The sequence below is a fragment of the Mauremys reevesii genome, linkage group 2 (assembly GCF_016161935.1).
Source record: "Mauremys reevesii isolate NIE-2019 linkage group 2, ASM1616193v1, whole genome shotgun sequence".
Taxonomy (NCBI): Eukaryota; Metazoa; Chordata; order Testudines; family Geoemydidae; genus Mauremys; species Mauremys reevesii.
The window spans coordinates 21,092,315-21,104,340 of NC_052624.1; the positions used below are offsets into that span (position 1 = coordinate 21,092,315).

At 40.9% G+C, this 12,026-nt stretch overlaps 1 protein-coding gene across 2 annotated transcripts in view; it reads right to left on the reverse strand.

The window, feature by feature from the left end:
• Positions 1 to 12,026, reverse strand: part of PTPRN2 (protein tyrosine phosphatase receptor type N2) — a 940,168-nt gene that overhangs the window by 529,541 nt on the left and 398,601 nt on the right. For both annotated transcript variants that reach the window (XM_039523677.1, XM_039523678.1), the window contains one exon: positions 10,305 to 10,696. In XM_039523677.1, the coding sequence (XP_039379611.1) occupies positions 10,305 to 10,696 (392 nt within the window). The remainder of the gene's footprint in view (positions 1 to 10,304; positions 10,697 to 12,026) is intronic.

Genomic DNA, 12,026 nt, shown 5'->3' on the forward strand with positions numbered 1-12,026 from the left:
ATTTAGGCAGAGGGAGCTGGGGCAGGGGAGCGCAGGGAGGGCCGCCTGCAGCAAGTAAGGGTGGGGGGGCAGCACGAAGGGGAACTCCCCGCCCCAGCTCACCCCTGCCCCGCCTCCTCCCCAAGCATGCCATGGCTGCTTCACTTCTCCCGCCTCCCAGGCTTGCGGCGCCTAAGCTGATTGGCGCATCAAGCCTGGGAGGTAGGAGAAGTGAAGCAGCCATGGCATGCTCGGGGAGGAGGCAGGGCAGGGGTGAGCTGCTTCACTTCTCCTGCCTCCCAGGCTTGCGGCGCCAATCAGCTTAGGCGCCGCAAGCCTGGGAGGCAGGAGAAGTGAAACAGCGATGGCGTGCTCGGAGTGCTCGTGCTCATAGCAGGGGTGAGCTGGGGCAGGGAGGGGTGCCTCAGGGTGGAGGGTGGGGAGCTGCCGCGGGGGGGGGCGCCTCAGGGTGGAGGGTGGGAGCTGCCGCGTGGGGAAGGCACGGGGCGCAAGGTGGAAGTTTCGCCTCGGGCGCGAAACATTCTTGCACCGGCCCTGGCATGCAGCAGAGACTCCAAAAACTGGACTGGCATAGAAACCAAACAAGTCTCCTTCCCCATAGTTAAGCCCTTCCAGGAGCAAATTTGCACTAGAGTTAATCCTTCAGTAAATGCAGAGATGCCACACTTCCTGTACACTCTAGATGCAGTCTTTGGTTTCTTGTGATACACTTCCTGCTGGGGCTGAAACAAAGAAGCATAGGATAGGGCAGTTGCAGGCTGCAGATACACATGAAGGTGCTCTGTGACTGTGGGGCCTATTTCCAATCCTCCTTTCAGTCACATCTCCAGGCAAAATTCCTCTGAGCTGTGCCCACTGGCTCCCTGGACGCCTTCAAGGAGCAGAGGATGCCGTACAAGTTCTCTGCTCAGTGTTCTTCTCTGATGATACTAAACTACTCAAGATAGTTAAGACCAAAGCAGATTGTGAAGAACTTCAAAAAGATCTCACAAAACTAAGTGATTGGGCAACAAAATGGCAAATGAAATTTAATGTGGATAAATGTAAAGTAATGCACATTGGAAAAAATAACCCCAACTATACATACAACATGATGGGGGCTAATTTACTACAACGAGTCAGGAAAAAGATCTTGGAGTTATCGTGGATAGTTCTCTGAAGATGTCCACGCAGTGTGCAGAGGCGGTCAAAAAAGCAAACAGGATGTTAGGAATAATTAAAAAGGGGATAGAGAATAAGACTGAGAATATATTATTGCCCTTATATAAATCCATGGTACGCCCACATCTCGAATACTGTGTACAGATGTGGTCTCCTCACCTCAAAAAAGATATTCTAGCACTAGAAAAGGTTCAGAAAAGAGCAACTAAAATGATTAGGGGTTTAGAGAGGGTCCCATATGAGGAAAGATTAAAGAGGCTAGGACTCTTCAGTTTGGAAAAGAGAAGACTAAGGGGGGACATGATAGAGGTATATAAAATCATGAGTGATGTTGAGAAAGTGGATAAGGAAAAGTTATTTACTTATTCCCATAATACAAGAACTAGGGGTCACCAAATGAAATTAATAGGCAGCAGGTTTAAAACAAATAAAAGGAAGTTCTTCTTCACGCAGCGCACAGTCAACTTGTGGAACTCCTTACCTGAGGAGGTTGTGAAGGCTAGGACTATAACAATGTTTAAAAGGGGACTGGATAAATTCATGGTGGCTAAGTCCATAAATGGCTATTAGCCAGGATGGATAAGAATGGTGTCCCTAGCCTCTGTTCGTCAGAGGATGGAGATGGATGGCAGGAGAGAGATCACTTGATCATTGCCTGTTAGATTCACTCCCTCAGGGGCACCTGGCATTGGCCACTGTCGGTAGACAGATACTGGGCTAGATGGACCTTTGGTCTGACCCGGTACGGCCTTTCTTATGTTCTTATGTTCTTATGTTCTCTGGATCCCTGCTTTTGACTCTGTGACCCTCACTCCTGTCCATGTTATTTCATTTGTTGTCTACCATATTTAATTGAGACCTGGGTCTGGCAGCTCCTCCTTTTAGGCTGGGGGGAGGGACCATTAGATGTGCATCACCAGAACCTCAATAGGTATACAGAGCAGTAGGAAATTTGTTATCTTATTGCTGTACATAGTTTCTGTTAATAATAAAGGGTTTCTCTTGACACCAGTCTACTCATGAGTAAGACACTACATGGTACCAGGACTGGAAGGCACAGCATGCTGGAAGATCCAGTGAGAAGTAACACTAAAATGGCTGCTGCAGACACTGTGTAGTTGCAAGTAACTCTCCACCATCCCCAAGAAACAGTGGAAATGCTGAATATGTCTGGAAAAGATTCATACAGTAATTTGTACTTTATATGAAAGCCACAGGGGCAAATAACTGGAGGATGAGCAAAATATTGCCCTGCTCTTAATTGTGGCAAGCACAGAAGCTCTAGTTGTATATAATGCACTCCATACGGATAGTGGTGGGGAGAGAGAAGAAAGAGTTACAGAAATAATGAATATATTAGAGGACATTGTGTCCCTAGAAAAATGTTACTTATGAGAGATATATGTTCAGGTTGAGAACACAGAATGAAAGGGAAACAACCAAGGAGATTGTCACAGACTTAAAATGAAAAGTGTGTCCTGTGAATATGGACTATTAAAAGACTAGCTCATTAGAGATCAGATTTTCCTGGGTGTATAAAAGTCCATGCACAGTTACTAAGGGAGCTGGAGCTGACGCTAGAAAGGGCAATATGTATATGTCAAGCAGCAGAACAAACAGAAACACAAATAAAAAGCCTAGACAACCATGGATGTCAGTACCGTAGCTAAGACAGCAAGGGAAAAATTCACAGAAATTAAGTTGACCGAGTACAGAAACATAGAAAGCAGGAAATAGTGCCAGTGACAGGGTAACCAGTCTGAGTGTAGGAAATACCCAGCATTCAGGCAAATATGAGGAAACTGTAATAAATCCAACCATTATGCAAAAATAAACAGAGAAAGCAGGAAAGTACATGTGTTAAGTGCAGAAAGGGATTCCTCAATTGAAGAGAAAGAGTTGTTCGTAAGCATAATAATGCAGGAGGCTGAAAACTCAAAAGATTGGCTGATTAAATGTGCCCAAATGGTACTTACATCACATGAAAGATAGATGTTGGAGCACAAGTAAAAGTAGTAACAGAAACTGAAAGAGAGAGATGTAAGGAGTACCTAAAAGTGGAAGAGTAAAAAGTGTCTGCAAAATACTATAATGGAGGTACAATTCCAGTATTGGGAGAGTGCATACTGACACTTAAATACAAATGGAAAATGACAAAACGAGAGTTTGTAGTGGTACACAGAGGCAAGCAGCCAGACTTGGACCTATACATGTGTGAGGTGCTTGGTCTTCTTAAGAGGATGTCTACCAGAGAGAGACAGAAACACAACATAGAACCAAATATGAAAGAATTAACAACATCATATGAGATGTATTCACAGGAAATGGGTGCCTCCCAGTAACATACAAAATATTGTTATGAGAAGATGCAGAACTGATGGTATCTGCCACATGAAAAGTTCCACAAGCCTTAAGAAAGTGGCTAGAAGCGTTGCTGAAAAATATGATGGCAAACGGTATAATTTAGAGAATAAAAGAACCAACCAATGGGGATCACTGCTTAGTAAGGCGGGGGACTATGGCCTGTGTATGGACCTTAAAGAGCTGAACAAAAACATAACAAGAGAACATTTCCACTTGTCCACAAGAAGTGACCTATTGTCCAAGATGGTAGGAGCCAAATTTTTTATGCAAATCAGATGCATTAGCAGGCTTTTGATAGATTCTCTTTGGACACAGACCCCTAAGATCTGCACTTTCAACATAACATTTGACAGATACTGCTTCCCAAGACTGCCTTTTGGAATATATTCAGCTCCAAAAGTATATCACTGCACAATGAGTCAGATGATAGTAGGAGGTGTGAAAGTGTACATTGATGTGTGACAGAGTGTACAAACCCCACCCTGGTGAAGAGAAGGTTAAGGAATTATTCTGGACACAGGAGGCCTTGCCCAAACACCCCTGCTGGGCTCACAGAGGCGGCAGAGCAAAAAACGGAGCAGCTCAGCTCAGTCTGGGCAGACAGAGCAGGAGAGCAGTTGGGTGTTGCAGCCTCCTCCAGAAAAGCTGCTGAGGCTCCAAACTGCCGGGACCAGGCCTTACATGCAAGCCGACACAGGCCCTTCAGCCATGGAGGCTGATGACAATGAGCTGCCGCTGATAGGAGAGACCGTCTGGAAAATGGCCTGAGAGAACTCCCAGGGGGATCCCAAGACAGACCAGTGGCACCAATAGGGGAACCGAAGTTGGGGTAGGAAGTGGCCCAGGGAGCAGACATAAGGATACCTGCCCCCTAGGCCATACATATTGTATTACTGTTTCTGTGGGCACTGGGTTGCAACCCAGTAGAGCAGGGAGAACCAGGTACCCCTATCTCCAGCCACTGACTCTTGCCATTGGGTAATACAGTCACTGACTCCAGCTGCTAGGCAAAGAAGCCATTGACTCTTGCCATTGAGCGACTGAGCCAACAGCTACAGCCATTAGGCAAAATGGCCATTGCGTCTTGCCATTGGGAGACACAGCCATTGACTTCAGCCAGTAGGCAAAGCAGTCACTGATCCTTGCCACTGGACTACAGAGTCCAGAATATCTTCACTAGGTGGTACTGCCAGCCTTAGGCTCAAACCCCCCCCCCCATTGAACATCAGGAATGACTGAGGAGAGTACTGGAAATTGTGAGAATGTATAGCCTTAAACTGAATAAGGCCAAATCTCAATTTCAAACAACAGAAATAACATACTTGTGGGACAGACTGATCCCAAAGAGAATCTTTCCAGATGAATCGAAGATGTAGGCAATACTGAACATGCTGAAATCTGAACATAAAAAGGGAATTCAAGGGCTGCTAGACATGTTGAATTATGTCAGCAAATTCATACCTAACTATACAGCTCACACAACCCACCTAAGACCTCCACAAGGTCACGGAATGGGCCTGGACACCAGAGCATAAAAGAGAGTTCAATGGACTTAAAGCACATTCTGACATCAGCTCCAGGGCTGCAATTTTTTGACCCACTTACAGACATCAAACTCTTCACAGATGTCTCAAAAATAGGGCTGGGAGCCGTATTAGTAAAGTGTCTTGGAACTGACTGGTTTCCAGTCTTGTATGCATATAGGGCTATGGCAGCTACACAGAAGATGTATGTACAAATTGAAAAAGAGACACTAGGCCTGGCATATAGATGTACAAGATGTCACTACTTTCTCTATCTTCAGTTTCAAAGCAGAAACTGATCACAATCCACTGATTGCATTACATAAACAGGGACTCGGAGAAGCACCTCCAAGGATACAGAGTCTATTTCTGAAAACACAGACGTATGATGTGCCCCTGGAGTTCCAACGTGAGTGCCACTTAGTCATGGCAGACACACACTCAAGAACATATGCTCCATCTGACAATACACAGATCTGATGACTGGGAACAAGCAGTAAACATACATGTCAACATGATAAAATGTCACGTGCTGTATCTTCAGGCATATGGGATGAATTGGAGACAGAAATAGTTAAGAAGAAATCCTTCTTTAATAAATGTGCTTTTTTGCCTAAAGTTTGCAGCTGATACAAAGCTGGGAGGTATTGCCAATAAAGAGAAGGACTGGGATATCCTACAGGAAGATCTCGATGATCTTGTAAACTGGAGTAATAGTAATAGGATGAAATTTAATAGTGAAAAATGCAAGATCATGCATTTAGGGATTAATAACAAGCATTTTTGTTATAAGCTGGGGACGCACCAGTTGGTAATAAGGTAATAATTGTTGATATACCAATCTCCTAGAGCTGGAAGGGACCTTGAAAGGTCATCGAGTCCAGCCCCCTGCCTTCACTAGCAGGGCCAATTTTTGCCCCAGATCCCTAAGTGGCCCTCTTAAGGATTGAGCTCATAACCCTGCATTTAGCAGGCCAATGCTCAAACCACTGAGCTATCCCTCCCCCTAGAAAGGACGGGATATGGAAGTAAGAGAGGAGGAGAAGGACCTCCGAGTACTGGTTGATCACAGGATGACTATGAGCCACCAATGTGATATGGCCGTGAAAAAAGCTAACGCGGTCTTGAGATGTATCGGGCGAGGTATTTCCAGTAGAGATATGGAGGTGTTAGTACCGTTATACAAGGCACCGGTGAGACCTCATCTGGCATATTGTGTGCAGTTCTGGTCTCCCATGTTTAAGAAGGATGAATTCAAATTGGAACAGGTACAGAGAAGGACTACTAGGGTGATCTGAGGAATGGAAAACCTGTCTTATGAAAGGAGACTCAAAGAGCTTGGCTTGTTTAGCCTAACCAAAAGAAGGCTGAGGGAAGATATGATTGCTCTCTATAAATATATCAGAGGGATAAATACCAGGGAGGTAGAGGAATTATTTAAGCTCAGTACCAGTGTGGTCACAAGAACAAATAGATATAAACTGGCTATCAGGAAGTTTAGACTTGAAATTAAATGGAAGGTTTCTAACCATCAGAAGAGTGAAGTTCTGGAACAGCCTTCCAAGGGGAGCAGTGGGGGCAAAAGACATATCTGGCTTCAAGACTAAGCTTGATAAGTTTATGGAGGGGATGGTATGATGGGACAGCCTAATTTTGTCAAATAATTGATCTTTGCCTACTAGGGGTAAATATGCCCAATGGCCTGTGATGGGATGTTAGATGGGGTGTGATCTGAGTTACTACAGATAATTCTTTCCTGGGTGTCTGGCTGGTGAGTCTTACCCACATGCTCAGGGTTTAGCTGAATGCCATATTTAAGAATTATTAAGGCCAATCTGCAGAAGAGTTGAGATTTGAACTCATGGACCAATATTTTCAAAAATGGATGTTCAAAGTTAGCATCCTAAGTCCATACATCCCAACGTGTACAAAGACTGATAATTCAAACTACTGAGCATACAGCAGCTTGCAATCACTTAAACAGAAGTGGATGAGTTGAACTGGGTGGGAAACTATTTCTTCTCTTGTAAACTTTTTGAGATTTCAGAATTTGTCCTGTTTTATATGAGTATGGAACTGAGACCCTTTGAAGTGTTTTGTGAAGAAAACAGAGCAGGAAAGACCACACCTCCCTTTGCCAGAATAGCCATTAGCTCAGTGATTAGGGCACAGTCCTGGGATGTACGAGACCTAGGTTCAAAGTCCTTACTCTGTTGTTTTCCCAAAATTATTGATTATTCTTGGATGGCTCTCTCATTTTGACCAGAAATCCCACTGGGCACCTAAGGAAAGTTTTGTCAAAACTGGTATATTCTCATGAAAAGTTTTAATTTTGACAATCCAGCATTTTCTAATGGAAAACTATCTTGTTTAAAAAAAAAAATTCCCACCAGCCCTATTGCTGAATGCCTAAAAATGGACGTTGGAGCCTAACTTTAGGCACCCATTAAAAAAAATGGTGGTCATGGTCTCCTAGTCCCCAACCCAGTCACACTCCCACAGGCTAAAAGGTATGTAGCTTTTGTTCTCCTTCTCAGGGAACTATATGTTAAAATACACTTTATTTTGGCATTTTCATTTTTGGTTAAGAAGAAATTTTCCATTTTTTAATAAAAGGGAAAAAAGGGGGCTTTTAATGGCCCTCACAAAGGAAAAATCCTTTTTTATTCTTAATTTTGGAGTCCCTATCAATGCATCCATGTCATAATATGAGAATTTTTTATAATTATAGCACTAAAGTTAAAAACATATAAAATAAAATAACTTCCTTTAAATTATTTTCTTCTTGTAAATTTGCCATAGACTAGACCTACAATTAGCAGAAAGAGTTACACTTCCAGGAAGGACAAATCCCATACAAAAAAAGCATTTACAGAAGTTGTCTCCTTTAAAAAAAATTGGAACTAACAGTAAATAAAGGAAATAACCCATTTTGATTGGTTTCTCACCATAATAAAGTGCTGAAGCAGCACCCAAGAGGATTTTCTAGACAATTGCCTACACAAACTGTCAATTTGTTCCTAAGATTAGCCCAGATGGATAGTACGGTTTGTATGGATTGTACTGCTCTAAGCATCTGAAAGGTCACTATACGAAACAGCAGGAGTGACCTATTGTTCTTGCTAGTGACAACCAGGTTGCCATTATGACAAGTCTTTAAACTATCACAAATCTTTTCTTTAAGAATTACATGGAAATATTATCTCTGCTTTGTGGCACAATTAAAAGCTGTCATCTGAGGAGTTCAATGCCACAATCTTAAATATCTCCTTGGGTCACACTTGCAAAGCCAAAGAAGCCTGAGAATCTAATAGTGAATGAATCACCTCTGACATCTGTCAACTATACCACTGAGTGCAATCTTTTCAGTTGCATTTTGAGATCAGAATGTAAAAAAACTTAAGCTGACATCCCCAATGTATAAATATGTAGGAGTTTTTTCATTTTTTGCCAGCTGACTACTGGTTTCAGCTGTAAAAATGAAGCTTCATCATTACAAAACAGTTTGGCTAATAAAAAAACCTGACATATTAAGAATGGCAATGTATACCTTTACGTGGGGGAAGAAGAAAAAACTATATAATATAATATTCTAAACTTAGGCACTGTGTACAAATTATTACTGGGTTAAATAAATTAAATCTTAATATTAGCTTTGTAACCGTGAATGACCTAATTGCAAAGTATTCAGGGAAGCTGCTGCATGTTGCATATTGCTCCAAAATGCAGACATATTAGAAATAGGCTTTAAATTTCAACCCTGCTCTTGAACCCTATTATATTATATATATATTTTACCATTTTTAATGTTTAAATGTGTCAGAGTTCAATGGAAACTTTAAAAGGAAAATAAAACATGCATGCATACAAAGGATAATGGGTAAAATGTAAAACAGATTTTCTGAACTTGTATGGAACCCAATCATTTTTCCACTTGTAGTACAGATAAGCAGGTAGATTGGCACTATAGCTAGAAAAATATTTAATGTCTCCCTCTAGGTATGAATATATGCCAACATAACACATACTTATAGCGATAGCCCATTGTGGAGGATATTGTTACATTTTTAAAACATGGCAATGGTGTTTGTTACTACTAGTTCATTACAAACAATCATTCCAAGATTTATACTACGAGAACTTAATACAATAGCAAAGGTACTAAAGATATGAAAAGATGACAGTTGTTGAAATAATTTTTTTAATGTATCGCCACTTCCCAGCAGAAATAGTTACCAACCACTCCTTACCTGCCTAACCCCCAAAAGCAAAAAATTGAATGCACCAAAATTCAAGAAAAACAACTCTGTTCAAACTCTTACCGAAACTGTCCTTGTGCTTCTCTGTCAGATACTGTCCAATTGCTATCTAGGGCCCTATGTACACTAGGAAAATAACAAATTGCTGGCAGTGGTTGTCAGCAATGGGTCCCCTCCTGGCCCTTCCTCAGCTGTTGTAGACAATGGTTTAACTGCTCATATGGAGGGGATAAACCCATTTTCAGCACCATTACAGATGTCTCAGTCATACTTTCTGTAATGGTGCTGAACATAGATTTGTCCCCTATACCCTAGAAGTTAATCATTTTCAACACCACTTGAGGGAGGCCACTAACAAACTTTTTAGTCAAGAAATAAGTAAAAAGAGAAAAGTGTAAACTTTAAACTTCCAAATGTTTTCCCCTCTTTAAAGCACTGTGTTTCACATCGGGAAAAAAAAGGTGCTGTCTTTTTGAAGTATAGTATTAAATGTCAAATTCATTAGTTACATGACCTGAAATCATTAGGTCTTTCATTCTCAGCTAGCTTTGTACATGATGTTTGGATTGTGCTATTTTCAGATCAAAATGGAACCACAGAGGAAATATTGTGATTTGTTATTGTGTATCGTTTTTCTGAAGAATGACTCAGACATTGATATTTAGGCTACTTTGAAGTCAAATATTTAAAGCGCACATCCTTAACCATAAATACACTGACTGACATACTGTGCAGATCATGAGGACATCAGAAGACCAAGTGAAAAGTAAGCAAAGGGCCTACATATTGTATATCTTCTACACAGACAGAATGGCAGCTCTACTCTCTTATATTTCCATCAAAGGACTGAGCTGGCTGCCAACAAAGTGTTTCTGATGTGTCAAAAAGTGGCACAGTAAATTGCATCTTCCTCTTTTACATTCATATTTCATCAGTTACAACCAGTCTACTTTTCCCCATTTTAAAAAATGCAATTCAAGTTTGCTACTACACTTACTCTTTCTCTGTCACAATATAGCCATATTCCTTCTCCTCAGAAGACTTCACTTCTAGCTGTAGGCCTTCTCCCATCTTTTTTGGGGGTTCTTCATAGGCACTTTCATCCCGCATCAAAGAATTCTTAATCCAGTAGTGGATATCAGTCAGCTCTTTAGAGTCAGGTTCAGATTCAGTTTTCTTCTCAGCTGCCAGTTCCCTTGAGAAAGTCTCACTCTTTACATTTTCAACACCAACCTTCATTTCTTCTTCTGAGGAAGAAGAAGAATCTGAGTCTTCTGATTTCTTGGTTTCAGTCTTAAAGGACTCTTCAGAAGTAGGCTTATTTGGCAGATTTTCTGTTAATGCATTCTCATTCAAGAAGTCCATTCGTTTTACACCCAAATTGTTCTCCTGTATTAAAAGAATAGAGCTCTTTGTAACTTTAAACACATGGAGGTATGGGTCTACTTATTACATACAACGCCTGGACCCAATCCTGCAAACCCTTACTCATGTGATTGGGATTACTCATGCAAATAAGTGTTTGCAGGATTTGTTTATATGAAGAAAGAGTATATGTAAATATATTTACATTCTGAAAATAAAACTATAGCACAATATGAAAAGAATCCTGAAAGCTTCCACTATATTGTGAGAGGTTCTATATCGTTACAAGATTTATATGCAAGGTCAGACTTAAGTTTTAACTTAACTATAGGACTTACACTGTTTCAAAATGAAATGTCTCTTTTCAGCTTGACAACCTTTGTTCTCTGAGACATCTTAGAACAGAATTGGGAGAATATGGCAAAAAAAGATTTCAGAAATATTTGTTTGAAAACAAAATCTCAAATTCAATATACAGTAGTATTTATAGTCCCTCATGTTTGTGTTTTGTGAAAATTGATGAGAGTAAAATTTTATCCTCAAGAAAAAGAGAAATGATGCAAATTACTTTTACAAATATGTATTTGCATGAGCATTGGTACTGAAAATATCTGCAAAGCTTTTTAGGAGATAGCACATCAGGAGCAGAAATAATACCATGTGACTTAGGTGTCCAATTTCTCTGCATGAATAGTGAATTGTCTCTAGCAAATTGTTGTGGTAAGTAGTTTATGAGCAATCCATAGGCTGTGATTTGATCATAAAATTGATGTGTCTAATGAAGTCAAATAATGAACCAATTAGTAAAATCAAGGCATATTAATGGAAAACTCACAGAGGGGGCTACGTTCATTACATAAATTTTTGCTATATCTAGGGCTATCCCAAAGAATGGGGCTTGGTTGCTTATGAACCCCATGTAAAGTTCTCTTGTGTAGAGCTCTATTCCATTCTGTCACCTCTCCTATTCAAAGTGTTGCTGAAAGATCTATTTGTGGAATACTTCACTAGTGAAACAGCAAGTGCAGCACTTTGTTCTTCAGAGCAATTTTGTGTGGATGGTTGAAATTCCAGCTGAACTGCTCCACTAGTGTATTCTTTTTGCCTGGTATATGGACAGCTGTTGGTGAGGCCATGGATGGCTTCTTGACAAACTAAGGTAGATCTAGCTACAACCTGACAGTTGACATAGTACATCACATAGAATTTCTCACTTTGGTTTGCCAAAACTCTTCGCTGAGTTAATTTTTCTCCATGAAACCCAGAAAAAGAATCAATGGTACTCAAAAGGACTAGTGAATGAATTAAGTGCCCAAGTTCTGAGCCAAGGCTCACAAAAATATCCTCAAATTTG